Source organism: Rhamphochromis sp. 'chilingali', assembly GCF_963969265.1.
Source record: "Rhamphochromis sp. 'chilingali' genome assembly, chromosome: 2".
NCBI classification, from domain to species: Eukaryota; Metazoa; Chordata; class Actinopteri; order Cichliformes; family Cichlidae; genus Rhamphochromis; species Rhamphochromis sp. 'chilingali'.
Window position 1 is genome coordinate 55,280,516 of NC_137930.1, and position 14,167 is coordinate 55,294,682.

Below are 14,167 nucleotides of genomic sequence, written 5' to 3' on the forward strand. Positions count from 1 at the left end.
AAATAAAACACACTAAAATTGCCTTTCAATTAAAGTTGGATTACACCCTTGGTTGCAGGCCGTATTATAAAGTGTTAGCTTTATCTGTGAGATCTGTCACAAATGCCCAGGTTTTTGAGTTTCTGTGATGAATTATGATACATTTTAGTTTGAAGGATCATTTGTGTTGTGTTTGCTCCTTTTGTATAACGGGTTGTCTTGTTTATATTTTACCTTTATCTTCCAATTGTCTTTGTGTACCTTGGTTAATGTTACAGCGGGGTGCGCCGATGTGAATGGAAACAGGACCCAAAAGCAGATGCTGAAAGGCGGAGTTGCTGGCCGAACAGAAGACGATCCTTTATTTGGATGTTGGCACACGAAAAAGCATGAAGCTATGAAAACTAAGAAAACTGTGAACACTCAGAAAACTAAAGGACTAAGAAACTCAGTGAAAATGCGATGACAAACTATGAACACTGAGTAAACTATGACGAAACACTATGGGGATGCAAACAGACGACCTGACAATGACATGCAAAAAACAGAAGGCTTAAATACACACATGAGGTGATCAGGGGAAGTGGAGACACACATGGGAACACAGCTGACACACATGAACTTAACGACAGGACAGAAGGAGTGAAACTGAATACACTGACCGTGAATACAGACTTTCAAAGTAAAACAGGAAACATGGAGATTAAACAAGACACATGAACCGGGGAGACGTAGTACAGGGGAGATGACATAACTGACAGCATGGACTTGACAATATAAGACACGCAGACATAAACACACGAAGGGCAAGGGAGACTTAATACACGGGTAATATGTACAAATGGCTGGACTGCCTTAGTGACCCTAAACAAAGAATAAACATCAAAATAGGCTAAAACACAAAACACTGGGTCGCACGACCCAGGACCATGACAGTTAAGTAGTATTTAGTTTATCCACTTTTGTGGGGGTTTTTTGTCTTTCTGTGCTTCCTGTGTGAAGTTGTTCTTGTGGGAAGTTACTCCCCTTTCATTTGTGTCCATCTAATTTTCATGATTAGCTTCAACTGTCCTCCCACCTATTTCCTATCTCCTCATTAGCTGGCATGCGTGTGCATACATTGTCTGAGTCTTCCCTTGTTCTTCGTTGCATCAACCTGCATGGTTGGGTGTTTCCTTGTTCTGTTTCCCCCCCAGATATTCCTAGTTTTCAGAGTACTTGCTCCTGTTTAACTGCACTTTGTATTTTTGTTCAAGAGTTCAACATTAAAAGTCCTTTTTTAAGTTTATGTTCCGTCTCCTGAGTCCAGCGTTCTAGTTCATATCATGCCTCTCAGCCGTACCTTGACAATAATTGGTCACCTCACTAAAAAGTAAAAACTTTCAACGTCCTTTAAGACACACACACACACACACACACACACACACACACACACACACACACACACACACACACACACACACACACACACACACACACACACTCAAACTGTCCATTTAAAGAGAGCCCAGGGTCTGCTGAAGCATTTAAACCTGAGTGACGCAAGAAGGAGGTGTGAAGGTTGTAGGCGTGGATGATTTTTCTCCAGGTGAAAGTTAATCTAATTTGCTTGCCAAACCTCAGTGCTGATTCAAACATCCAGCCAAAATGTGAATAATGGCCGCTGATTACACCCATGTGTGGTAACTGAACATCCCAGAGCAAACCCATGGGCATTGCTGTGCTTCTGTCACAGCTTCCACTCCTCTGCCTTTCCATGAAATTTTGGGTGCAAGCGTCAGGAAGCAGTTTTCAATCAGCCACAAGATCATTAATGAGATCAAAGTTTGATTTTTGATTTTTTTTAACAGGAAATGCAGCTTCCACATATTGTATCCTCCACTCTGACTGTAACGCGCTGTTATCTAAATATTATTGCATTGGTTTTTCTTTCAACTTGGAACCAAAGTACATGCCCTCAAGCAACAGACCAAAGTCAGGCCAAATGTGTGGGCTTGCACATAACAACACACGATGATATGATAAATCAAAGAACAACATGCCAGAGATTGTCAACCAGCAAAATGTAGGTTTAAAAACACGTGAGATGAGCACAAATGCTTCATTCTCTGATGAGAAAGCAGCCAGAGCAAACATGTGTACCGGGTGTGTCTGCCAAAGGGCCAGAAAGACAAGTCAGTTCACTTTTTAACTGAAGTGACTCTGCTGCTGCTGCTGAGGATGGTGGTGGGGGGGTGCTGAGTGAGCAAGAAGCTAACAGTGCCACCCGGTGGTGACTCGCATCAAAAACGGCAGGCCTGTGAGCAGGTTTGAAACAAGGCGGCAATCAAGAAGAAACTTAAAGAGCGAGATGGTTCAACAGAGCGGAGTCCTTAATGTTGAACAGAGAGCTCACGCACGGCATGTTCTATACTGGAAAGCTCACAGTGTAGAAACTGGATGTTTTTATGAAGATGTGGATTCACATGGACAACCTGGACATGGCTCAAAGATGGAAACTTTTTAAAAAATGTCCGAGTTGCATATTTTTCCTCCTGGATAATTATCAATAATAAAAATAATAATAAATTTTTATTTATATAGCATCTTTCGAGACGAACTCAGAAAGTGCTGCACATAAGATAACAAATAATAAAAAGGTAAAACAGACAATATAAAACAGGCAAAAATTAACCAAAAACAGTTTTAAAAAGGTGAGTTTTGAGTTGTCTTTTAAAAACAACTACCGAGTCCACGGTTCTTAATTTATGAGGGAGAGAGTTCCAGAGTCTCAGGGCCACAGCGGCAAAAGCTCTGTCAACCTTAGTTCTCATCTTAGTCTGTTTTATAGCAAGTGAGCCCTGATCAGATGACCTCAGGGACTTGCTAGGGACATAGGGCTGTAGCAGATCGGAGATGTAGGGTGGTGCCAGTCCATGCAAGCCTCTGAATGTCAAGACCAGGATCTTAAAATGTACTCTAAATTCAACAGGAAGCCAACAGTGATGCAGCAGTGATGAATGTAGTGGCTGCTGGGTAGGAAATAAGAACTGAGATATTACCAAATGAGAGTAATAAGATTAACTTTAGTTAAAAGAAGATGGTTTTTGACCTGCTGTGATTTAAATTTGGAAGTGTGGCTCTGCTCTGGGACCTTGCTCCTTATTCCACAAGCATTAGCAAATCCTTAGTCAGGGAGAGCTCGACAAGGATTCAGACACAATATAGTAAGGAGGAGCTGGGTTGCCAAGTGGCTTCCAGAGGCTAAAGTGACTTAAATACTACATCTTTTATGAGACTTGCTCATACAAACTATTTTGGAAGTGCGTGCTATCACTGAGATTAGCACAACCAGTCACACGGAGTGGCAGCTATCTGCCATGACCGGTTGGGCGTGACGGGAGGGAAATAGAACAAAAGACAGAAACGACAGATGTGTTTCTCTTTTGTTAAATGTTGTTATTTTTGTTTTTAATTTAACTAATGGGAAGCAATGTGAGAAAATCCCTAAGACATAAGAAAGCACTTCAACCTATAGATCACAAGCAACGATGCAAGAAAGCAAGCCCCTGAGGGCCAAAAGCCAGTGCACTCCCACTGCCAGCCCGAGCCTGGGTAAGTGAGGAGGATCGCGTCAGGTAAGCCATAAATCTTTGCCAAGTCAAATATGTGAATAAGAAAGTTAATCCTCTGTGACAACACCTAAAGGGAGTAGTCAAAAACAAAAAAAGAAAAGAAAAAAAGACAAAGATGAAGACGAATCAATGGTACAAGAGAGTTAGCATAATTTATTACAGTTATTAAAACCGGTTATGAGCGAAGATATTGATGTTTTATCCTATTTTTTTTTTAAAGAAAGGTGTTTAGCAAGTTCAAGTAGGAAGAAACACACAGCGGACTGAAAACATGCTCGTCGATTCTTTTTTTGCTATTTGAGCAAAACAGAATATTTCCTTCAACTATTGAAAGCCTGCCACTTAAATTACTATCACACTGAAGCAAGATGCAACAATCAATCAGGGAATACACTAACTCCTGTCATGAACATATGAGAAGTATATGTACAATTTATACATCTGTAAAAACAGAATTAATGACTGACAGATAAATATTTCACAACAAATTGCATGTATAAAAGATTTATAATGAAGACATTTTCCATGATAAATAAGGAAAATCTCACTGCTAGAAACTACGATACTGTCTAAATAGTTAGTGAAGACAGATCTTAAAAACAGCTTTCAATTCTCTAGAAAATAAAACAAATGCAGAAATATCCATCTTGTGACTTAAGCATGAAGAAGTGGAGCCGATGCACAGAAACACACAACAAAATGATTCCAATACAGGATGGTGCGGCTCTTGCTGCCTGTTGCACTGCTAGTATACTCCGGGGCTATTGCGGATCCCGCAGCAGAGCACCATGGTGAAGATCATCTCAAAGATCTAAATGTGAAAGATGAAAGCAGTTTAATTCAAAGGGAGTATTCCAGTACCTGCAATGTTATCACAGCTGATGAAAGCAGAGATTTAGACAAATGCATTTTCAATCTAATACCCACCATGATGACAGCAACGACCAAGGCGGCCAGACCGATGACGTAGAGCTTCTCAGAGAAGAGCTCGATCAGTTTATAATGACAGCTCTGACAGGGAGAAAGAGGGAAAATAAGGAATGCTGACCACGCCACAGTAATGAATGAGAATGCTCTTCACTCTGCACACATACTGTTACGGCTCACTAATAACTGAGAGCAGAGCCTGCAGTCAAAACAAGGTGGAGAATATCCGCTTGTTCTGATCAGTTTTCTGAATGGTGAATTAAATGATTTCTGATAGCAATGTTCATATTAACAGTTATAAGAGGATACAAGTCATTGTTAATGGTATCACCAAGTTTGGTCATTTACTAAATATGATGAGGTGTATCCTTGCATGTGTCATGTCAGAATCTCCAAACTCTTTTTAAAATCACGATGACAAGTAATTGTCAAAGAATAAAAATCTGACATTTTAGCCTTATTTTACTGTGTTTTTCTATTCGTGCATCTGTGTATGCTTTCACTGCACCGGCACTGTGTATGGGATCATTGCCATGCTGAAAAATGAAGCCCTTGCCAATCAGACGTTTTTCATACGATATTAAAGTCTGATTCTACTTTTCTGTGTTCGGAATTTCAGCAATTCAAGATTTCCAACACAACTAACTGAAATGATGCCTCCACTGTGTTTTATCGATTGGTTGTAGACACTCACTGACGCTGATTTTAACCCAAAGTTTCAAATGTTTTCATTCATCACTTCATTTGACCTGTTGCCACTGATTTCCAGTCCAGTTTGTGTGTATTTTCGCATACCTCAGCCTTTGCTCGCTCTTTCACTTCCTTAGGCAAAACAGGAAGAATTGGCTAAGAATGGCCTCTTGACAGCTATCCTTCCACTCAGACCATCTCTGATGACGATTCAGGGAACAGTGCATGGGTCAACTGAAGAGCCAGATGCATCTAGTCTTTGCTGAATGTTTTTTCCTGTTTCTTAAGGTCGTGGCTCAGATACTGTTTATCTGCTATATATAAACAGCTTTTTCTAGGCCTGTCACTTCTTTTGTTCTCCAATTGTTCACTCTCCTCAAATCTTTAAGGACACACACAGCACACAGTGCTGAAATATGCTAAGTTTTTAACAAACATTTTTTTTAAGTCACCATGTTGGTGCAAAAGTGCAACTTTATGCCTGTCAAACTGTGTTTTTTGTAAATTTAACGAAAGAAATGGGAACAACTTTGTGTTTTTATGATAGACTGACAGCAACAGTGGCTAAAGAGGCAATTCAATATTGATTCTTTGCTAAGTTGTCTGTTATGTGTAGCAATAACACTGATTTGTTCCTTGAGCCTGAGAGGTGTCTTAAGAATATTGCAAACTTGTTATACCTGAAATTTCTTAACATTAACATTTTCTGTCTAACGTGACCGCACTGCAGTCACTGAAAAACCAACAAAATACCTACAAATCTACAAAACTACAGGAAAAAAAACGTGAATCCTACATAGTAATGAGAGCTAATCAGCTCTGCAACACTTGCTTGGTTTCAGTCCAGCTGTCCCTTAGGGAGATATCACTGCAAATTAAGACAAATCCTAAAGGGAGTGGTCTCTCCAGAGTGACAGTCCATGATGAGTAAGGAATTACTGAATGATGTGAGCACACATGTGATTCATTTGCTGTGGCCTTCACGGGACTAAATGTATTTTAAATGTACTTGAACATATTACATTTGGGACATGTAGCAACCCAGTTCCTTAGTAATACTTTACAGTGATTTTTTTTTAATATTACAAAAATATAATAAACAAGCTTACATTAGTATTAATGTTGTTAGTAGTATTATTACTACTAATACTTGTTTGTGTGTTAATTTATTTCGATCATGGAAACAATATACAAAGTTCATTAAGCAAAGAAAAGAAAAAAAATGCTTTACAAAATAAAGCTAATACATTTCAATATTGTTTCACCTGTTTTTAGTTACATATTGAAAAGGAGTGGGAAGACAACAAAAGATTTGTGCATACCTGAGATCTCAACTGAAAATCCTCTGGAGACTTTGTAGGACATAAGGTGGTGGCAAGTTGTAAAAAGAGAGCCGTGTCGTCTCCTTTACCGCAGCAGTCGAGCTGAACAAGAAAGAAAACACAGGAACATGAAGTCAACAATATTTCTGTACCCTGTCATTTCAAAAACAAAGCAGCAGGGCCAAAAAAAAAAAGAATGTGATGATTTTTTCCCCCATCATTTCGTACCGTTTTGTGGAAGACATCCAACACCTTGATGGCGCTGTCTTTACTGGCAGACCCAGACACATCCATAGCCTTGATGTACGCAGAGTCGTAGAAATTGATCAGTTCTTTGGAGATCTGTGAATAATCAGGAGTGGGGATGGGGTGTTTAACAGACACAGCAACAAACAGAGACGATTCACTAGAGGTGCAGAGAAGGAACATCAACGCAGACATCAAACATGCTGTGAACCGTGACTGTGTGTGTGTGTGCTTACAGTGTCCCTGTTCATGAAACCCCAGATTGCTGCAGCCACTTCACAGGCAAATAGGATCACCAAAAAGAAGAAGAACTACAAATCAAAGATATTTATTTTAACTTCAGTGACTCCAAAGATTAAAATACTTTATTTGGAAAAAAAAGTGTCACTTGTGGATAAAACGGTATACTCACTGTGCCCAGAAGGCACTGAGATTCCTGAATGGCACCATAACATCCAAGGAAGCCCACAAGCATCATAACAGCTCCCACAGCTATCAGTATGTACACACCTGTAAACGCACAGTGAGCAGGAAACTGTCCATCAACGGCTTAAAGACATTTGATTTATCATAGCGACAGCGCATCATCAGCACCACTAGAGGGCAGCAGTGTTAGACCTGCAAGTTCCCACTGCTCGCTAGTCCACTGCTCATTGTTTGGGTTTTGACTTCCTGATGACTCTGTAGAATGAAACTGTTGACATCCTGAAGGTAAGATTCCAGATCCTGACTAAGAGAGGCAGAGATGACTGCGTGCTTCCCTTAGGGGAGGAAATTCCCTTGAGACACCCTCAACCCCCCTCTGTACTGACCTCTGACCTGGACCATTATACTTCCCCAGGAAACAGAAGGACAGACACTCACTGACACCCACCCACAAATGTACACACATTTTTTTTATTTGCAATTTAAACTGGCATTATGTTTAAAAAATATATATTTTAAATGTAAATGGCACATAGCCATAATGGAGGCACTCCACACTAGCAGAAAGTCAATGGATGGTAATAAAGCTCCAGTTACAGCAGAGGCCCAGTTTGTGTTTTCTGCAGCTTAAAGGAAAAAACACTGTGTGGGTGCTAAAAATCTGTTTTGCATTATCGGTGTAGGATTATATAAAAAGTAAATTTACTTGAAATGCAATAAAGTCTCCTTCAGAATTACTGTGCCCTCTAATCTCTTCTCGTGTATACATGAGTTGCTTTACTTATTGGTGATAACATGAAACCAGTAATTTGACGTCGGTTGCCTCACATGAAGCCAAGTGTAATTGCTTTATTTACTGTTAGAGTCTCTAAAGGAAATTGACTGTGTTTTATAGATTCAGCATTTGCGTTGTAGGAAAAAATTTCATATGCAGCATCAGTCATGTGGAATTGTCTCCTAGCAGGCGTTGCATTCAACTACACCCAGCATGAAAGCTGTGCTGTAAGCACTGTGCGTACTCGCTTTCTACCACTTTTGTGGAGATCTCCTATTAAATGGCAGCATATTTGTGTTACACCAGGAAATTTGCCCACGCAAAAGAAACACACATACAAAAAAAGAATAACTGCAATCAGTTTTCTCCAGAGGCATCACGAGAAGGGTGCGGGTGGACACCGCTCAAACACACACAAAAAATCTTAATGAAAACAAATGATCAGCATGAATAAAAATCTAGAAGATATAACATTCCTGACAAACTGCAATTTGTTTGATAATAATCTCATGATATCCATCCAACGAGCTATAACTTTAAGAATCCTTTTAGAGATTTTCTGCTATTTTACAGTTTTCTTATTTCTTCTGTAGCTCAGGTTTAGATTTCAGAACATGATATTGGATAACACAACATGATAGGCACAATAAGCAAGAAATTCTCATGATACTAAACCATTCATTCATTTTCTTTCACTTATTTTATTCAGGGAGCCTATCCCAGCTCTCACAGGGTGAGCGGTGGGGTTAGGCCCTGGGCAGGTTGCCAGTATGTTGCAGTGTTAACACAGAGACAGGCATGTGTTTGGACTGTGGGAAGACACATGCAGAAAAGTTCCAGCCTAGATTCACTCCCATGACTTTCTTGCTGTAAGGTGGCAGAACTAACCACCGCACCACCTAATATTAGACCAGTACTTCCCAAAGTACCCAAAGTAATCTCACCTTTTAAATCCCCAAGAGTACAGAAGATCTCATATTACGAGATGATGTCCAAAGACTAGACTCCTGAACCATGTTAGAGGGGAGTGAAACGATATCTTCAACTATGTAATTCACAAAGCATAAAAGACTCCATATAAAGGGAAAAAATTCAAACTAGGAATATGAAAATCAGTCACAGCCCTTTCTATCCTACATTTACAAACTTCAGAGGGCAGCTGCTAAAGTTAGAGCTGCTGGACTAAACTAGCAGCGTGCAGTGTACCGCTACTTTTACATAAGATGTGAAGGGGGTCTTCTAGCGGTGCTTTTAGTGGGAAATGGTTCGGGAACAGTCTGTTTCTGGCTTTTCTATTCTTGTGTGCATAAAAAAACAAAGCACACCGATCCTCTAATGTGGCCTGACAGAGCAGTCTAAAAAGGGGACAGACAGTAAGTGACTCTGACTCTGTTGCATCTGCAGGTCTCCAATACCTCACACTGTACCTCATTTATCACGCAGAACTATCTCCCATCCTTAGATCTGCGCTCTCTGTGTGTCGACTCACTACCCCTCCTTTTTCGTTCTCTTTTGTCGCGCTGTGAAACGGCTACCAGGGCCAGTAACCCGGCAACGCGGAAAAGCAGGCATTATTTCCACTGCCTTCCATTACTATGACAACACCTTTTGAAGCTTGAAGGCTATTGAGACTTTAAGGGAGACAGGCGATTTTAAACCCCCGGGGTAGTTCATTTATTTCTTGTCTCAGAGTGTAATCTCCCCAAGTGGTGGTGGTGGGGTGGGCGCCAGCTAAAAGCCCCACTTGCTCGTCTCATCCAGTATTTAAAAAGGGAAAAGTCAGGAGCAAGACAACGGAGACGAAGCCTGTTATACAGCATGTCAGTGGAGAAATTATGTGAGGAGGGTTAGTTGTTTAAAAAAAAGATCTATTTGGCTTTTCTCTTGTTATTTCAAAGACTTTAAAACAAAAAGGGCAGACAAAAGAGACACACAAGGACTTTTTCCATTTTTCTGACCGAAGCGGCTTGTTTGAATCAGAGGTTGAACCGAAAGCCTGCATCAGGACCTAAGTGTAAGATAAATAAGGATTATTATGAACATTGAAATCACGCAAGCTACTCGAAAAATTCCAAGAAAAGGGGGAGTTGCAAATGAACATAACAGATCCAATTTAAAATAAAAAAGTGGACCACCCAAAGAGCTTTACACACATGCTGATATATCAGGGGCAGTTTGGGGGTTTGACTCACTGGGCTACAGAGGTGAGAATAGTGCAGTTAAAAATACAAGGAAATGTATCTACTTCCTGCCACTGAAAATAGTGGTCTAATTGGTTGGCTCCTCTCTCATTGTGATTGTACTGTCAAATATGGTGATTTATCATGAAGCCGAACATGGGGGCATGTATAAAGACAACTGGCACTTTTAGAGTTCACAACATTGTGTAAACCTTCTGGGTTTAGTCAGCTCTTGGCTTGCCTTATAAGCTTTTATCCCTTGTTTTCCAGTCCTGGCTGTAATCTCATATTTACATACAGACATGAGAGGGGGAATTAATTTTTATCTGCCTCTAAGAGCCTCATTAAGCATGTTTTGTAGAAATGTACAGTACGAGGAGTTGTAACACTACCCAGACCAGACTACTGTCAGCTGCCACAAGTAATGGGTTCAAGCTCTGGTGAAGAGGCAGGATGGTGTGTATTTTCAGTCTTACATAAATACCACTTTGGTGTGCCAGCATGCTAAAAACATCCATTCCAAACTCTAATTTGAGGGATAATGTGCAGATGTACAAGGTTTTTTTGAATTATGTAAGGGCGTATGTCTAAGGGACAGGGGAGGAAAAAAGAAGAAGCAGTCTCTTGATCTTGCCTGGGTGGGCCCCACTTGCCGCCCTGCCTTTAAAATCACGAGTGTGTCTCGCCTCTATAAAAAGCACGGCCCGCCTTTGCTCCGTATACTTACTGAGGAGTAAGTATGGGAGCGCAGCAGGGGCCCAAATGTAAATTAATGGGCTCACTAGAGTTCACCACCACAACAAACCAAGATCACGGACTACTGACATTTTTAAATTGTATCATGTATTGTAGGTTTCATGGCCAACCTTAGGACTTCTGAGGGCAGTGAAGGAGACGTGCTTGCAACCCATAACCTTAGTTCATGTCGTGGGCATGACACAACACAAAGGTTAAAAAATGCAAAACATGTGCAGTTACAGAGATGGAGCTGCGGTTCAGTAGTGCAGAACTCCTGAATTTTCCTGAGGATAAAATACTTTAAAGTGTGAACAACAGAAGGCTCATGATCGCTTCAGCTGCGCTCTTAGACCACTTTCTCAAAGCCAGCATGTGTTTAAACATCTGTCTGAAGCATCTGGCCTCTCTCTTGAAAGAACATCAAGGCTGGGACTTTTTCCATAAACTGAATCAGAGATGTTCTCCTGCATGTGCCTTACAGCATGTGGACTGAGGTGTAGCTCCTGGCCCTGCCGCTTTTAATTCATGCTGCGGATGTACGCAAGTCCTGTTTCCTGGTCTTCTTAGAGGTCGTGTCACGCCTACTATTTCCAAAATATCTGGATGTCACTCACAGCTCACCATGAAGCACGTAAGTTAAATTTGATCACTTTGTTAAATGTAAACTTTCCATCATGATAAGGATGAAAAACGAGGGCAGAGCAGTTTCCTTATATGAAGTAAAGTATCCTTAAAATAGAAACCTGACTCTGAATGAGAGGGTGGTATGAGCTATAATGTAAGAATCCGTAGATGCCAAAATGAGGCCACTTCACTCTGTGAATATTTAGCTTTGAAACATAAAATATTAACAGCTTTCCCAACATTAAATTTGGGCACAATCTCCCTGTGGTGTTAAAGCCACCTCAAAACTGGTCTAAGAATAATCTACTTGTGGTAAAAGTTTTGAAGACCAACTCAAAACTATGATTTCCATGAGCTCTGTGTGTGTTAGGGAGGGGTGTATTTCAGGACAGTTGGTGGCTCGCAAATGTTTTCTGGTCCCACCCAAAAAGAATTAATCCCCAACACCTGCCCAATTTTTTAAATACTCCTTAACAATAAAGTTCACTTTTTTTTTAATTTCTTCCCCTTTAAAAACATAATTACACATACTTTTCTTTTTTTTTTCCACATTTTCTCCTGGTTGTCCACACCTCTCCTCTAGCAGCCCTCCTTGCCTCACTACACACAGTCCTGAGGACCAGTTCACTATTATTCAAATTATTGGTGTATACTCACTGATATAGAAGGTGCCCGGTGCCTGCTGATCATCAAACTGAAGAATGAGGAGGTTGCTGGTCTGACTGTCGTGGCGTAGCCACAGAGCCACTCCTAAGATCACACCTCCGGCCAGCTGTCCCAGAAAGAAACAAAAAAAGGTTTTTAATTGTTTTGTTTCATATTTTTTGGTCACTTTGATGAATCCTTTATGAGGATCAGACCCACCTAAGTGTCTGAAATGAAAGTGAAAAGGAAGCATGAATATTAAAATCATCCTGTAGTTTTTAAATTTTAAAGACTTTTTAGAAAAGACCCATCAGCATGTTTTACATGTGACAGCACCGTGACATCTAAGACAACATGAAAGCTGACTTTCGGGAGATCAAATCCACACCAAAGCCTTTCTGCTAATATCTGTGTGTGTGCGTGTGTGTGTGACCTGTCCCCCTGTCATTTAAGAAAAGAAAGGACATCCTGACACCTCAGTGACCCACGACACAGACATGTCCACGCAGCATTGTTTAAAATCGACTCAACTTCAACTCCCTGATCTCTCTTCTAAATTATGTATCTGATGAAGCAAAAATATATTGACAAGTGTCATCATAGAACAGCTAAAGTGCACGTAGCTCCTGTTATTGTTCACATGCCCGTGTTTATATCTGCACTTTTCTTTTCGTTTCTTTTTTGTGTTTTTTGGCCATGGCTGAAATCCATTGTTCTCAGCAAACAGGAAACGGAATCCTCAGCGTGAAAATAGCAAAATGAGGAAGAAGGGGCTTAGCGCTTTTACAATGACAGGCACAGCAGTGAGGCCAGCAGAGGAAACACTCAATCAAGTGCAGCATGTCCAGGATATGGGCATTCTGTTCGTCCTAAAAACAAAAACACACTCTAAACAGGCAAACCAAATGGAAATCTAAAAACACCCCATGCAAATGGTCAATTCTGCACTTAAAATGGATATCTATAGTTTGCAGTGATGTACTGATGTACCCAGATTAGGCTGTTTAACTACTGTGGCTTGTCCCATATTACTGAAGCAAGGAAAAAAGGGACTGCCTTGAGAAGAGCTCAGTTTACAGAATGAATGTACTAAAATGATGTGAAATTTCACACAGTGCAGTCTGAGCACGATGTTTAGGAATTAAGGAATTTGGGAATTACTCTAGGAAAAGGAAACAGTCGGAGGGAAACACCTATTCCCGTCACCTAAATGTCTTTCAGTCTTTTTTTAAACTGAAATCTTTTTTTTTTTTTGTCTGGAATTCACAGTTAAGGTGAACACTGGTTAAATCAACGGTGGACCTGAAGTACAGATGATGAGTGACAGGCAGAGAGTACAATCCCGGTAAAAAAGACTGGGAGGGGGGGGAAGAGACACCAGCCAGCCTGGAGGGCTTTTACCTCCCGGCTCTTTCACTCACTTTTCCCCGTTTGCTCAGTCAGGCTGAAAAGAAGTTGATGAAGGTTGGGAGAGCATTTTTAGCTCCTGCCAAGAGTTTGTGCGCTGTGCCTGTGTGGATATATGGATGCTGCCCTTCTCACTAAGAGGGAGCAGCTTAATTTGTAGAGCAGTTCAGGAGGGAAACTCCTCTGTGCTTATCTTTTTGAAATTATTTTAAGCTATGGTCTTCACAGATGTGTAAAATTGCAGCTGTTAAATCAGTTAAACAGAAAACGAGAGAAACAAAAGAAGAAGAAGCAGAGGAAGTCTACGTTACTCAAATAAATTTAGAACTAACGTCGGAGAACAAAAATATGGTCGACTCACCCAGAAAATAAAATTAAAGAAGAATAACATATATTTAATGCATTTCGTGCAGCCCGTAACAGCCATGTTTCCAGGTCTTGTCAGCTCGTCCTTACGCCCAAATCAAACAAGTTGTGAGAGTGAGAGGAGTCTACTTCCCAGGATCACACAGTCACTGCCGGGGGGAGGGGGGGCTCAGTTTGTTCGGCCAGCTGGGCTGGAAGGACTCATACAGCAAACTCCTCCTTTATAAT

General features: G+C 40.7%; 1 protein-coding gene across 1 annotated transcript; it reads right to left on the minus strand.

Annotated features, from left to right (window-relative positions):
* Positions 1-3,721: 3,721 nt before the first annotated feature.
* On the minus strand, positions 3,722-14,096 carry LOC308389054 (CD81 antigen-like). Its single transcript, XM_080870182.1, has 8 exons — positions 13,935-14,096; positions 12,179-12,293; positions 7,191-7,288; positions 7,015-7,089; positions 6,761-6,874; positions 6,533-6,634; positions 4,521-4,604; positions 3,722-4,404 (listed from the first exon to the last, which is right to left on the minus strand). The coding sequence occupies exons 1-8, from the start codon at positions 13,998-14,000 to the stop codon at positions 4,339-4,341; spliced, it is 720 nt and encodes a 239-aa protein (XP_080726308.1). The 5' UTR covers positions 14,001-14,096; the 3' UTR covers positions 3,722-4,338.
* Positions 14,097-14,167: the final 71 nt, after the last annotated feature.

Excerpts from the sequence above, each read along its gene's own strand:
- LOC308389054 (XM_080870182.1), bottom strand. The coding sequence starts at position 14,000 with ATGGCTGTTACGGGCTGCACGAAATGCATTAAATATATGTTATTCTTC. Across the intron at positions 7,289-12,178 it reads ACCGGGCACCTTCTATATCA|GTGTGTACATACTGATAGCT; the intron begins GTGAGTATACAC and ends GTGCGTTTACAG. Across the intron at positions 4,605-6,532 it reads ATTTTCAGTTGAGATCTCAG|AGCTGTCATTATAAACTGAT; the intron begins GTATGCACAAAT and ends TCTCCCTGTCAG.